This window comes from Dermochelys coriacea, chromosome 2 (genome assembly GCF_009764565.3).
Source record: "Dermochelys coriacea isolate rDerCor1 chromosome 2, rDerCor1.pri.v4, whole genome shotgun sequence".
NCBI lineage: Eukaryota > Metazoa > Chordata > Testudines > Dermochelyidae > Dermochelys > Dermochelys coriacea.
The window spans coordinates 172,529,315-172,545,693 of record NC_050069.1 but is presented as its reverse complement, the minus strand read 5'-3'; the positions used below and the strand labels follow the sequence as shown (position 1 = coordinate 172,545,693).

Genomic DNA, 16,379 nt, shown 5'->3' with positions numbered 1-16,379 from the left:
CAGTCCATTGAAACTCGTCAGATGTCAGAAACACCCCCTAATTTATTGTACTGTTTGTCATCTCCTTTGAAGCACTAAGGGACCCAGTGCCTTTTAAAGTGTCTTGGAATTCAGTGCAAAGAGGACCAGTTGTGAATGGTTGGATTTGGGGTCACAAGATGAAAACAATGCAGAAGCTCTGTTTTGAAGGATAACCAAATCTTGTATGTGAATGTGCTACCTCTCCTGGTTTTCCTCCCCATAGTGACAAGCATAGTCCAGCTATTCCGGAAGGAAGGACAGGAGACATTTGATATGGGTTTAACCAGGCTGCAACTTTATTATTATTAGATGTTTGGGATACCCGGCAGATAAAAGTGTATAGTGCAGGTAACCCCATGTTCATTTCATAATTACTCAGGGGGCTTCCACCAACTCCCCCTCTTTTTTCCATCCAGGTCCCCCCAGCCCATCCATTGCTGGGACCTTACCATCCGCCACCCCTCGTAGGAGGGTTAAGATGGGCTATGAGAAAGGGGGATTGGCTCCCAGCCATACCAATCATAGGAGTCCGCAATACCCCTCCCCTTCCATTCCTTTAATGAACACCTCCTTTTTAAGTCCTTTTCTAAGCCATTTATATGGTCACTCTATACCTTCCCTATAGAGTACCTGCACTGGACATCTGCCGCACACTTATATAATGAGTTGCATCATACGGCTTACTGCCTTTCATGCTGCGCATGAACAGAGTCCTTCCTGAACCCGCTGTGGGGAAGGCGAAAAAATCCGTACTCCAGCTAGGCCAACCTGGTGGTAAGGGAAAAATTCCTTCTCAGCCCCCTAAAAAGGGGTGGCTAGTGCAATGCAGGTCTTGACCAAACTGGTATTTCACCCCCTCAAGGAGAGGGAGGTGGGTACTACCCCAACCTGCTCCATGTAAAAGACAGCTTCATGCACAGGGCTGTCCCTTTTAAACTCTTCAGCCCATCCAGTTCCCAAGGGATGAATCAGTGTCACCACAGTGGCCTCTTGTCCCCTTTTGCAGCAGTTTTCCTCTCTCCTTCCCCACCCCCAAAGCCATAAAGCACTGCTCCCTCCATTCAACCAGCCAGACAAATTCCTCATTGCTTAAAGGGGTGGGGTGGTTATTTTCTCCATTTCTCAGTAATTAAGGTATTGACATTGATTTTGTTGATAAGGGCAGAAATGATCAACTGCAGTGTAACCCCCCTGCTGAGCAGTAGCAGATGTCCAGTGCCTCTCAGGTCAGCTTCCCATGGGAGGAGAAATCAGCGACATGGACAGAGAAATCAGTGACAGAGAAACTTAGTGCCGCATGTTAAGTTTACACTATATACACCAGTCCTTGAACAGAGGTGGTCACAAACAGCACACAAGCAATTCCGCTTTTCCAGAAATCTCAGCCAAAGCACCAATGTCTGGTTTCCAGGACGGAACTCTGCCCCAAGAATTGCCTATCAAGATCACCTCAAATGAAGCTCTTGCCTGTTCAAAGGAATGTAGTGGTGAAACCTGGCAGGTGAGGTATCTGACTGAGCTGTTTGTGCTGGAGTATATATGAAGTGGCAGGTTGTATTCCCCTAAACTACTACAGTAATGGTTGCTTCTCAGAGATAACTGAAAATTATTTCCTTCTGATGCTAACTATTTTTACTCGCTTACTGATTCTTACCACTTTTCTCCCTCTTCCGCTTTAAAATGAATATACCCATTATTGAACCAGATTCTCAGCTGCCCCTAGTTTACACTGGCACTGTGCCATCTGCCCTGTTCTACCCTTTCCCACCTCTGGCATGCCCACTCTGCAAAGTGGTGGAGTAGTGGGTGGTGTAAATCTAGGTATGCTAATCAAAGGGAATCCTGGTTGTCTCTGATGAAAAAAAGAAATCTGCTGCATTGAAATGAATTTTCTGTATACTTGGAAGGCAAAATAAGTAGGATTCAGCCCAGATGGTAGCCTAGGGTTATACCTGTGTGTGGATGAGACAAATGCAACAAAAGGTTATATGATTTAGAGCAATTTTTCCCAATAAGTTACTGGATGTTCTTAAGGAACATAACCTTCCGACAGGCAGGCTGGATGCTCTTCTCACATGGCTAGTAAGAGCAAATGGAGAGGCTGAGGTTGTTAATACATCCCTGTGGCAGTAGAGGATGTCATTGTGCCTTAAGCAAGTTGTTGTTAGGTCATAAAGACAATTCTCAAGCAGCTTCTAATCTTACCTTTTGGGGGAAACCTTTTGAGAAATGTGATGACATGACAACTTTGGAGCCCTCCAGAATCCTCCTATTTTCTCAGTACTTGTTAGTGGGGTTTTCAGTTTTTTTTGGCAGAGACAGCACTAGTTACGTTGGTTTGTGACCTAACAAGAGCAAAAGACAAATACACATGCTACTAGATCTATCAGCAGGCTTTTCATAACTGTCTCTCTTTCAGACACTTATATGGACCCCATCACCAGAGTATCTGAGCACCTCACACTTTGTAATGTATATGTCAAAACATCACCCCCGTGAGGCAGATGAGAACTAATAGCCCCATTTTACACACAGGGAACTGAGGCAGTCTGTGACACAGCAAGAAATTAAACCTGGATGTCCTAAGATCTAATCACTGGACCAGCCTTCTGTGCCATCCACACTTTTATTGAACTGCCACAATGTCTATTTGGGATAGGCTGTATTGCTCATTAGTTATTCTATTCTTTCCTTTCTGAGAGGTGCTAGGGACTGTTCTTTGGACAGTATGTGCCTAATGATCTCTTTTCTGTGGTGCAGCTCCCTGAACGTTTTTTTATTCAACAAATATGTGAGCCAATAGTATGAGGCAGTTTGGCCTGTAAGGCCATCAATAAGCAGGATTCATAACTGTCATTACTATCAGACCAGATGGTTCATTGTCTTTGCTTTCCCAGTGCCTGACTAAGTTTGGAATAGGGAGGAGAGAAAGCAGTTACAAGACATTCTGGGTAAGGTCAAGGTGATGGTTGTGGCTAAGAGGTATGATTGCTCTGAGATGGGGAGGCAGCTGTCACTGTCGGTGCACTTTATTTATAACACATCTAATAGGTTCACAGTGTAGTATTGCTTTTGGATTTCATCTGCTCTGGAATCTCAGATGGTATCAGTGACCAGCATCTCTTTTCTCAGTCTTTTGCCTGGAGCGGGGTTGTAGTTTGTTCCAGGGAATGTTCTCTCTCTTTATATATCTTTTTAAAACTATCTGCATGTGCTCTGAGATATTAAACTGTGGGCATCTTAGATTAAACACCAACACAATAAGGAAAGTCTCGGAAAGGAAATATTGAGCCTTCCACTTCTAGCTTCAAATTCAATCCAGGCTGGTAGTCCAGACTCTCCCCGTTGATGTCTGTTGTTTCAGAGTAACAGCCATGTTAGTCTGTATTCGCAAAAAGAAAAGGAGTACTTGTGGCACCTTATAGACTAACAAATTTATTTGAGCATAAGTTTTCGTGAGCTACAGCTCACTTCATCAGATGCATACAGTATTTTCCACCAAATGCATCTGATGAAGTGAGCTGTAGCTCACGAAAGCTTATGCTCAAATAAATTTGTTAGTCTCTAAGGTGCCACAAGTACTCCTGATGTCTGTTGTGTGGCCTTTGTAAAATGAATTGTTAGTTGTAGTTCCTCTTGTGTCCATATTGCCAAATCCATTACTATCATTGTCACCCTTGTTTAACAGACAGACTGAATTGGCATAGAATCAAATATCCTGGAGGTGTTTCTTCCAGAATATTGTTGTCACATCAGGCAACCAGTATGAGAAAATAAAAGTTTAGTAAGCATAGTATGTGACAGATATCAAAGCTGCCACTTTATAAATGTGTGAGAGGATTAAGGCAGACTAATATGGCTATAGTCCTGCTAAGCCAACAGGTTTCTAAGTGACCTGTAACTGTGAGTTTGGAAACTCGCACTATTGCTATACATATTGTGTCTGTTTTGAGAATGAACAGAAGAATTAAATCTTACATAGCTCTCTCACTGGTATCCTTCCAGAGAACTAAAATCATTTAGCAGATCTGCCTCGGTCAAGATCATATCTTTCACATGAAAAGTCATCTTCCTTTAGAAGCCACGCAGTCCACAAGGTTTTGAGATGGACTATCCAATCGCACATTAATTTTGGGTAGCCAATCCAAAATATTAAAAATTGACTCTCATCTTTTATCATTTTTATGATATTATGTGACATAATGTAACTTATTTTGATGGCAACTATAATTCTGGGGATACAATAGCAAGTACATCTGATTCAAAGATTGTTTTAGATGACCCAGAGAGAGGGAATTTGTCTCTGTTATTCACCCTAAATTCAGCATATTTCTAAAAAAAAATATGTACATGGAAACATCTGTGCAGAATAGAGTACAAGTCAAATGTCTGGTATTTGTGGGCATTAAGTTGCTGTATTTTTTACAGCACAACTATCCAAGAAAGAGAAAATAACTATTTCCGGAAAAGGCTTTTAAAAATACTTTAGTACCCATTTCTTAGACGTTGAGCAGAGTCAAGAAAGTTACATTATAGAAAACTAGAGTCCAGGAAAGCTATATGAATTTACAGCAATGAAAAGTCCCTGAGGACCCATCAATCACATAGAGTTAAACACATAGAGACACAGAAAGATCTGCTATTTAACGTCATCCACTTAGCATGGCCATGAGGGCTACATGCACACTCTTATCTAGACAGACTTGCAAGATTAATTCCACCCAACAGAGTGAGCTGAAAGTGAGGAGAAAAGTGAAAAGGTGGGAAAGGATAGGATGACACCTGTGTGAGAGCTAAGAGCTCTGTAACATAAGCACCGGGGAGCTACTTTTCTGACAGATCAGTTGCAGATGTCAGAAGATTTATTAATTTAAAAGTATTCTGGTATTGTGCAGCTCTGCACAATTCATATTGCTCAATGTCACCAAAATCTGATTTCCTATTACTCCATTCCACTATAAAGACCTAAGAGATGAGATTAGCTTTATAGTGTGCTGTGACGGTCATCACACCTGAGCTTTGTTGGACTAACGGGGGAAGGACAAAACCTTAAAAGGTTTAGATTCCAGAAACTTAAGGGTAAAATACATACTGACAAAAGAACTTGCCTGTGAGTGTTGTTCATTCACATTTCCTTTGTGAATAGCCACTGCTTAACAGCTGGTTTTGGACCTCTGACTTTAATCTTTATTGATCCCACTATTGTGCAGTCAATGGCAGACATGATGCCCAGTGAGCTTCCCTAGCTAAATTTGCCATTGGAGAATCTGAGAGAACCTCTGAAGGGACCAGCAAAGAGTCAGGCAAGTACAATGGAGAAAAACACATTAGTACCTGGAAGCAGCTCATGAGACAATGGAGATTTCAGTGAAATCCTACATCCAACGAAGTGGGTATTCACCCATGAAAGTTTATGCTCCAATACGTCTGTTAGTGTATAAGGTGCCACAGGACTCTTTGCCACTTTTAATGAAATTCGTGATGCTGTTAAACTAGCCGATGATGTGGGTCCATTTGTGGTCATTTAACAAGATTATGCATAGTCCTGTCCTCACAAATTAAAAATATAAATTTGCAGGTCTATGAAACATGAGCATCTAGATTATCGGTCTGTTTTAAATGAAAGTAAAGAACAATTGCACCTTTTTCATAATCTTTTAATAGCTAAGGAATTTGTCCAAAGATGTGATTCATAGCATCCCACTTTTGGAAGTGTCTAACTAGAATTTCAGAGTATTTGTGTAACGCTACTTACCATTTACTGAACTCTTTTGCACAGCTTTTGCTTTGGATTAGTACTATATAAATATAATATATTGAAATGCCAGCCTGAATATCTATTGCACTGAAATTGGTATTGTAATTTACATTTATTATAGTCAACCCTTTATACACTATCCTTGTAGGCCTTTATGATGCAAGATTGATCATTGTTGTTCTGAACAATCACACCTTCAGAAAGCCTCCCTGTGGATCCCTGTAGCAGAGAAACAGTTTATCACTACAGAAAACATCCCACCATACTCCCTTGCTATTAAAAAGAAGGTGGTGCAGTTGTTTTTTTACATTCATTTAAAATAGTCAGGTAATCTAGATGGTCTTGTTTCATAGACCTTCAAAGTTATATTTTTAACTTGTGCAGGCACAAATATAGATGACCATAAAATGTACCAACATCATTCACCACACTAACAGCAGCAAGAAGTCCTGTATGATGCAAGGTAGATCTCATATATTCTTTGCAGGCACAACTCCACAAATCCTTCCAATGGGTCTATAGAATGCTCCATACCCCTGTTTTTGTTTACCCATTTGAAACATCTTGAATACCACTTATTTATTGCAAGTACCGTGGGCTTTTTTTTTTCCTGAAAATTTACTTGAGCGGAGATGGTCCTTTGTCCTCAGATCCAGTGAATTTACAGTAAGCAGTAATTTACAGCACCTAAAATTTGCTACATTGCTAGGTATAGTTGTGATTGTGGTAATTGTGCAATGTGTTCACTTTAGAAACCAGCAAACTGTACCGTACAAGGACATCTGATAGCTGCCTTTTACAGCTAAATATCACCACTGGACTGTGATCTCTGAGAAAAATAACAAGGCAGGTTTGGTTAGTATTGCTGCAGTTTAGAATGTGAGTCTTGATGAGGGATAAATCATTTGCGCTGTACTGGCTTTTCAGACTCTGGGCCAAAGAGTGAATCTTTCTGACAGCAAAATGAAGCTGTCAAGAACGCTTTTCCTGAGCTGCAGCTGGTCCCCATTCCAATGTGACAATTCTCCCTCCTGCTTTTATTTTTTTTAATAGCTTGCTAATTCTGAAAGAAGAATAGATGTTTGTCTGAATGGAGCCAAGGGAATTTTAAACAAGAGCAGATGTGGTCCTGTAAAGAAAATACAGCAATCCATCTTTGTTCACAAGTTTGTTCAGGGAACTGAGAGAAGTGGTATTTAGCTTAGTGAAAAGCGTACTTAAATCAAATGTCTGATGGCTAGTATGAAATTTTGCATTTGCTGCTTTTCTTCTTCAGGATCAGCATGAAATAGCATTTTTGAAACTATATATTATGGAGATTGAAAAATATTTGCCTCAAAAACAGCCTCTGAAAAATAAGCGGGCAAATGTAATGGGATAATGGAACACTTTGCACATGTTTGTTGTTCTGCAGTGGTCATCAAATTGAGGGCTGACTGTCAACACTGAGTAGAGATTTTTATTCCTCAAGCACATGACCAGATTTCTCCCTTCCCTGACTTTACCAGATGGTATCAGATATAAACAACAGGATTTAGGTCTAAATCAGTTCTCCCACACTTTTGTGCACCAAGCCATACTTGCCAGATTTCCTGCCAGGGGGTTCAGTGAGGGATGATTGGAGGAATCCTTTCCCTAAGTCATGGAGTAGAAGTGGATACACTGTCATTGACTAGAACCCCAAATCTTGGTTCAAAGGGATATACCAGAAGTCCCTTTGGAGCTGGCCTTCAGGAATCCTGAGACTCACCTATACTGCATAGTGAACTACACTGATTCCTCTACTCCTCTTCACACACTTATACAGCATTTATAAATAAATACAATTGTCACAAAAAACAAGTGCCTGGGTCAGCTTATAAAAAAAGAATGCTCCAGCCCAGTGATGGTAAAGGAAAATAGAATTGATTAGACCTTCCCACCATGGGGAAAGAAACCAAAAATAAGAAATACCCTGACAACAAAGGTTATCATAAATAACAGCATAAGGATATTACCCCATAATACTGTTAGTCTCATTAGCTAGCTCTAAACCAAATATCCCTAGTTATCTTCATTTGCCTGAGATTTCTATGGGGGCGGGGAGGGGGTTAATCCTGTGCCTCGGGTTCTCATTTGCCAGCTTGCTTCATTTGTGTCTCCAGCTGGGCTTGGCTAAATCTGGCTCTTCTAGCCATTAGTGGTCTGGCTACCATCAGTATTAGTTTTTGCATAGGCTCATGCATTTGCTATTTGTCCTTTTCCTAGTTGGCCTTAAGGAAAGAATGCTGTAGTGATTAACAAACTAAGACAGAAACAAAATAATTTATTCTCTTTAATACTTCATATCTTAATCACTCATGTAGTACCAAAAAAATAACAAATAATAAAAAAAGCAAAGACAGAACAAGAAGGAGAACTGAATCTCAAGGGAAAACCCCATCACAGTCTGCTAACAAGACAAACCTGTCCTAAGATTCCTTACAAATCATATATAGATCATTATATACCAAAGAACTGGAAATACTATATATATATATATATATATATATATATATGCACTCCATGAACTGGTATTTTTATGGAAAACTGCATTTAGCACTAGATTCTTCTTTCAGTTATATCAGTGTAAATCCAGATAACTCCATTGATTATTGTCAATCATTTGAAATCACTGAAGCTACCTAGGATTTGCACCAGTGCAAATAAGAGCAGAATCTGCCTACAGAGAAGTATTTTCAATTTTTGCTCTTTTCCCATTGTGAGGCCAGTCAGCAGCTGCATTCTCTTGTGCTAACGCTCATGACATTAGGCAGGGGCAGCAATTCTACTAAGTATCTCATAAGCATGGCATTGGTGCTTCCATGTATCAATGGTAGAGTACAGAGGCTGGCCATCAGAATGTCAATAAACTAAACGAAACTAAATAAAATAAAATAAGCATAAAATTAACTAAATCTTTAGTGTGTACAGAATGCAAATTTCATTGGTCATGCACTGAAACTTTGAGAGGTAATTTGCCTATTCAGAAAACACTTAATTGAAATGTGTGTGTTTATTTAACCTGCAAGATTCTCATCATCCTCAAACCAATGGGTTTGACAAATGGTAAATTCTCAGATAGCAGTAACAGCTGAGGGACAAACAGTGTGCACATTATAGACCTGCATGCATTAGGGTCACAGACACTCCAAAAGGGCAGTAAAGAGGGGGTAGGTGAGAGTGGGACCATGGCCCAAGCACCCTCTATGTTTGGAAGCATGGAATCAAGTTGGCACATTGTACCCTTTCAAACAGTGACAATTATTCCACCAGCATCTGCTCCCCAACAAGAATTCTGGCTGAGTCAGCCAGAATTTCTCCTGGAACTACAGCTGTACCATGGTCATCCTCTCATGTGCATGCACGCGCGTGTACACATACACACATACACAGTTCAGGCCATGGCTGAAAACCAAAAGTTAGAGGATAAAATTACCGTATGTTATACTATAGTTTCACACAAAGCCAATAACATAATATGGAAGGTATCCTAAGAATGTTACACAAACAGAATGGCAGAATACTACCTGCCCTTACATACACGTTTCCACTAAAAAGAATGGAATTCCCACTGTCTCCTCCCACCCAACCACACACAGTTTCTATTTAATCCCCATGTTGTCCTATGTAATGTAAGATGTACTATAAACTATTTGCATCAATGAAGAAAATGTGCTGTAAAAGTTACAGCTGTGTGGTACTGTGAATATTTTAGGAGGACATCTTTGGTCTGTCTTTGCCCGTAACAAAGATTAGGCAGGCAGTGTATCTGCTGTTGTTTTATGCTTTTCAATTTACATAGAATTGAACAGAAGAGACCTTTCTAACAAGGAGTTAGAGGTATATGGATTATGTGTCGGTTAGTGTAACAGTTGTTCGTTCCCTGGTACTTATTACTGAGTTTTTTAACATACAAGCTGATAGTTGGAGCTGTTCTGTAATGAACTCACAGCAAGTAGCTGTTCCTGTTGTGTTTAGAACAAAGGGATCCAGCTTAGTAAATTAATTCTTCATTGTTTGTGGAGACTCAAGGAAGTGTAGTAATTAGAGATGGGCTCTAGCTGCGAAGTTTTCCATAGTCCTCTTTTTTTCCAGAGGTGCTGTGCTGTTGACTTTAATTGGACTTGCAGGTACTCAGCAGGTCTGAAAGTTGGGTGCTGTGATTTTAAGGTCCTTCTAGACAAGCTCTACAAGGAATCTGAGAAGGTTTCTGGATTCTACAGGCAGAAAGACTTGGGAATTCTTGCTTGAGCAAGTTTCAGCTTGTCTCACCTCAGCAAGGACACAGGTTATCTCACTGTGACCATATAGCCATTTGTTTTGGGAACAGAACTGGCAAGGCGCCAAAGTAGATGGTAGTCAGGAGATGCACCAATGGCAGAGGAGAGAGGAGGTGGTAGTCAGTGTTTTGTTGAGGCTCTTTGCAGGGTTAGAAGAAAGCTTAACGAATTATTGGTGTTGTGGAAGACAGGTCATTTAGGATCAGTATAGCCATCGGTACTCTTAGGGTTAAGTTCTCAGTGCTTGGTGCTGAGATCTTTTGAATATCTAGTTGCATTAGATATCTCAGGTTCCTAAATGTGAGCTCTCTCAGAAATGCAGCCCCAATCATAGATGCTAATCACTTTTGAAACAATGGCCCTAAAATGTTAAAGTTAATCACATTTTTATTAATCAGTGCTATTTAGAAATAATGAGTTCTATTAAATGTTCAATAGAATACAAAGTGTTCATGTGAAAGTCATACGTTATAAGACTATTCTACTATGTCAGAAATAAATATATTATTGACCGTTATGAGTTCTGTTCATACTACATTAGCTTTGGTGGGAATGTTTTCATAATAAATGAAATGGTTCACAAGAAGATATATTTATCAGATGAGCAAGGAATTGCTTTTTTTTTTATGATACTCAAGATCTGTGGGAATATTAAGAGGTTCCCAAAGTCTATTCTCCTTCCGTGAATCTCTTGATAGGGAAGGTACACTATCTCTAAAAGAAAACCCTCATAGCCAGCTGCTTTAAAAACGTAGGATTATTAAGGTGGAAAACCTCAAAAAATTAGGTTAGAGTTAAAGTTTGATTTAACTAAGCATTAAAACGTTCAATTCATTTTCACCAAAGTCCAGCCCGGGGGCCATTAGAGGTGCTAGGCCTAGCAGTATAACCAGCAAATGTGCGGAAATTAAATGAGAGATCTGAATCTTTAAAAAATGTGTTTCAAGCCTGGTGCTCCAGCCAAACATTCATACCCATCCTTATGTAGAACCAGCTTTTTCCTTTCACTGTAGAAGTCAGTACTGTTGCTACAAGATGTAACTACCCACACTTCAGTACATCTGAGGCTGTGGTGCTGCCTCAAAAACATGATACTTTTGCGCATTCTTCCAACACCAGTAGCCCATCCTGACACCAGTATTGCTCTTCTGCTGCCAATGTCTGGGGACTTGCAAGATGACTTTCCAGTGTAGTGGAAATCCGTGAGGTGGAGTCAGGGTGTAATCTAAGTGTACCTTGCTTTATTTGCATATATGTACACACCAATCCTGAAATGAGATGGTCAAACGGCACAGAGGGCCATTCTAGGAATCTCAGCCCAGCACTGAAGCCCCGTTCCCAGGAAGCAACTCTGCTTCTGAAGAATTGACTCTAATCAGAGCTCAAGGCAGAAAGTAAACTCTCCTGCTCCTTACCCAGCTCTTTCTCTCCTGAAGCTGCCTCCTCACAAAACCTGGCACAACCCAAAACTGACAACAATACAGCATGTCTTCCTAAGAGTCAAAGCTTGCTTGCACACTAAGAAAAATAACTTTGAAGACTGTGTAACAGTGCCACCTGGTAATGCCTAGTATAATAATATATTTGACATAAAGAATGTATTATTATACATGGCTTCTTCCCCTGACGTTAGGTTTTGTTTTTTTGTTTTGTTTTGTTTTTTGGTGGGAGGGGGAGGGTTAACAAAAGTGCATGGCTTTTAAAACTCATCCCAACTACATTAATATCCTTAGCATAATAAGAGATTATGAAATATTCTGATATTTAGAACAATTTCCCCTGATGACTTGATCATCCTTCTTTTTGGAGTTCACTACATCAGTTGTTTAGCTGGTTCCTTTCCCATTAGCACATAAACCTCCCTCTCTAAATAGAAATAAATGCACTGTAAAATGAGAGTATACACACATCCTGAATGGATGATTATACCAATACAAAATCAGATGGGGCTGGTTGAGGAGAAGAGTGGTTCTACTTCTAAAGGTAGGGTTGCTGTCATCTGGCAATAAAAATAATGACTTGTCCCATGATGAATCTTCCCTTGTTCTTTCCCCCTTCCCTTCTATTTTTCCCTTTTACCCGGTTCAGCCTCTTGATACATACAGTACCTGATATATTTGTTATATTCTGTGTATTAATATCCTACATTAGTATGGCATCTTTCCTCCTGAAGGATCTCATCAAACTATGGGCAAAAGCTTATTCTCACTTCTTTTGCAGTAGTGGGGTAGAATGGGACAAGATTCATTTGGCTGGCACAGGCCAGAATGGTTTAGGCGATGACAAGGGAAAAGCAGGGGGAGGTACATCTTACTAGTACTCTAAAAAGCAGTGTTTGTCTTCAGTAATCCGTGATGCTGACTGCAAAATATGCACATGGGGGTGGGGAATTGGAATGCCCTCTAAATAACAGACCAGAGCCCATTGACTTCAGTGGGACTTAAGCATGTGGTATAAGTGCTTTCCTGAATACAGATGTGTTTCTGCATAAGGCAAAAGTCCTTTAATTTTTTATCGATTTATTTAGGAAGTTTTAAAAGGTAAATGTCAGAGACTAAATAATAATCATTACAACAGTGATCAAGACAGCTGCATACAGACTGGGCCAAATTATCTGTAAATCAGCATAGCTGCTTTGAAGTCAATAACTGTGAAAAACTACTCTGTCCAAGTTTCCAAACATGTTCTAGATTTAAAACTTAATACCAGCTATCATTAAAAGATTTGTAGCACACGTCATTCCTCCATCTATTTTCTAGTTTTCTATTGCACCTATCATTATCATATTTAAGTGCTACTTTTGCTTTCATCTATTTGGCCATTTGCTTTTTTCCTATTTTAAATAACTCTACTTGTTTCTGAATTTTTGAATCCTCACTCTCTGTTGAAAAAAATAAGTAATTTTCTTTCCTTTTGGTACTCTAATTAGCAAGCTAGTTTCCTACTGAAGTGCTGATAATGAGGAGCATGCGGTTTTGCTGTATCTGAAAGATGTGAACAAGCAGAGCTCTGTCTCATTCACAGAACAGCTAATACTAAAGCATTCATAATATGGTACTTAAATTACAAGTTGTCCTCAAATATGGCAAAATTATGATATGACTTCCAAACGGCCAAATTGCTGTATCTAGATGCTGCATTAATTAAAATAATTCAAACATTAACTGGTGGAAAACACATTTACCTGTAATATATCTCTGGTTAAATAAACTTTTTGCAAGCCAGAGCAATGCAACCTCATATCCTAGACATTTTTATAGCAGCTTTGAAATGATGCTAGAATAGTCACACAACATATCCCTCTATAACCCTCAGCATTTTTAATATCTTTCAATGATAATCAAGAAGCTAAAATGACCAATTTGGATCCTAGAATGGAGTCAGTCTATTACCATATCCAATACTGTTGCTGTGAAGTTTGGAGTGACAATGCTGTGCAGCATAACAATCATAAAGCCCAAGGTGATGACTGCTTTTTCACATTACTGTATATTCAATAATGGGACTCTTGTATTATGTTTAACAATTCAAAAGCATTAAATAGAGTGATTTTACTTTGAGGAGGGATTTTATTTGGTTGCTCTCCTGTCACAGAATTTAGTTCTCTCTGGGGCTGAGTGTGGTTTACTTTTAACACGTCGGGAGGATAGAAGAAGATTTACAGTGTGGAGGATGGAATTACATTGTCCGGTGAATGTTTTTAGGGTTATGGATGCAGTTTCAGCTTGTACATGCATGTGTGCAAAGCACAACAATTAAATGATTAAAACATTTCAGTTTATTTCTAAGAAGAAAAACTGCATGGAACATTAAGGAGGATTTTACTTTTGAAAAGCTTAATAAGTAAAATATTTAGAAGTGGCCTCATTTCATTTAAGTGGAAAATATTATTTATGGTACATTACTGGGAGGAATATTTTTTCTTAAGTAGTAGTTATGTAAACCAAGTTCTATGATACTGTTGTAGCTTGGATGAAATCAATGGATGGAACTCTCTGAACTCTATAGAATTATTCACATGCTTTAAAGTACATACTTAAGTATTTTGCCAAACTGGGGCTTTGAACAGGGTCATCTCTGCTAAGAATACTTTTCAGTACAGAAAATAGGATTCTCTTCATTTGAGAGTAATGGGTTCAGTTATCCGGCAATATTATGTGGAAATGTACAGTAATGTGGGAAAATTTAAGGTTACAGACTTTGTGCCAAGTAGGGTAAATATATCACAGGACAAGGTCTATGCAATGGAAAAGCTGGGGAAAGCTGACATCTCCTTAGCAAAGACTAACTTTTTAACAGATTTGTGTCTTAACAGGAGTCCAGGAACACCTATTTAAAATTTGGTTTTGGCTAAGTAGTCACTGGATGGTGTAGGTGTTCATTTTTCAGTGAAAACAAATTAGTTTCCAGTGAGGTGTTATTTTTAAAACAAAACAAAAACAAATACGTATTCCTCTACAGTAGCTGTAGCCCAGACATTGCATCATCTGTCTAATGCATAAAAACTGGAATTTGAGATTGACGTGAACCCTTCCAGCCTGTTGAACTGTTCTCAGTTTATACAATAAAAACAAAGAGCCTAAATAGCAAAAAGCAAAATAGATTTTAAAAGTTTCCTGTTGTATAATAGAAGGTGGTATGGGTACAGATAAAAATGTGGTTTTAATCTGACAGTGTCCTTTAAATTGCAGTGGAATGTCTGTTCATTTATGATGGATATGTTGCTTTTCCAGCTGTGCGAAATGACTTTCCAGCTATGTGTTGTTAACACCACTTACATATTAGACAATTGTATTCAGCTGTGTGGCATTGTGGACCCCATCACCATTGATGCATTTAACCCTCCATTCTTATTCTTTGCAGATGGGAATCCATACACCTGGTGGGTTGGAAAAGCCAACGAGAAACACTATTATTGGGGTGGCTCTGGACCTGGCATTCAGAAATGTGCCTGTGGTATTGAACGCAATTGTACTGACGCCAAATACTACTGCAACTGTGATGCTGATGCTAAACAATGGTAAGTGTATTGTTAAAAATATTACCAAAATTCTGGCTAGCCATGGTCCTATGGTCTTGCCCCTCACTTCTTAAATGTTTTTATGAAATCTGATACTCTTAAATTGCTATAGTTTGTTAACTCATTCTTTACTATGCTGAACACAAATAGTTTCAAGCCATTGATTCCCTGATTCCCTACTATTTTTTTTCCTGAATCAATTTGCCCCTATCAGTAAGAAGTAGACCTAGAGTGGCTTCTTCTATGGCTAGAGTCCTTATTTTCTGCATCATAACGTTCAGTAATTTAGGAAACTTTTATGATGCACATTTGGCTGTATTTGTTATCCAACAGCCATGTGGTTAATGACACAATAAGATTCCACATGATATGGTAATACTATGCAATTCAGGAGGAGAATGGCCAACCTCTCTTAATAACTTTTAAATTTATTGACATGGCTGTGAGGGGTTTTTTTAAGTGTGTGTTTGTAAAATATAAATACAGATCTTTTAAATACCTGTCTGGCTGGCTGTTCTATTTCTCTAATGTCAGGCTTCATGGTACCTAAGCAACATATGTATCTATTGTATAAAAATAAACTCCCTTGAAAAAGGCTAAAATTACGAAGTCAAACACTCATAAGTAAAAAGAAAAGGAGTACTTGTGGCACCTTAGAGACTAACAAATTTATTAGAGCATAAGCTTTTGTGAGCTACAGCTCACTTCATCGGATGCATTTGGTGGAATTTCCACCAAATGCATCCGATGAAGTGAGCTGTAGCTCACGAAAGCTTATGCTCTAATAAATTTGTTAGTCTCTAAGGTGCCACAAGTACTCCTTTTCTTTTTGCGAATACAGACTAACACGGCTGCTACTCTGAAACTCATAAGTAAGGCTGTGATTATGTCATGGAGGTAGTCATGGAAGTCACAGAATCTGTGACTTCTAGAGACCTCAGTGACAGTTTGTGCCCCGGGGCTGGAGCTGTCAGCAGGCAGCCGCACAGCTCTCAGCCCCTGCTGGTGGCAGGCCACCAGCAGCTCCTAGCTGCCAGCAGCAGGGGGACCCCAGAGCTCCCGGTCCCTGTGGGCATGGGGGGACCCCAGAGTTCCTAGCTGCCAAGGGTGGCAGGGCGATCCTGGAGCTCCCACTTGCTGCGGGCAGCAGAAGCCCCCCCACAGCTGCCAATCTGTGACAGGCGGAGAGGGGCACACCCACAGTGGCTCAGGCACTGTGAGTGCTCGACCCTCCCTCCCTCCCCATTGTGTCATGGATATTTTTAGTAAAAATTACAGA

General features: G+C 39.6%; 1 protein-coding gene across 1 annotated transcript in view; it reads left to right on the top strand.

The window, feature by feature from the left end:
- The window catches only part of CNTNAP2 (contactin associated protein 2), a 1,664,903-nt gene that overhangs the window by 1,353,183 nt on the left and 295,341 nt on the right, over nucleotides 1-16,379 (top strand). The window contains exon 14 of the mRNA XM_038391157.1: nucleotides 14,944-15,100. Within this exon, the coding sequence (XP_038247085.1) occupies nucleotides 14,944-15,100 (157 nt within the window). The remainder of the gene's footprint in view (nucleotides 1-14,943; nucleotides 15,101-16,379) is intronic.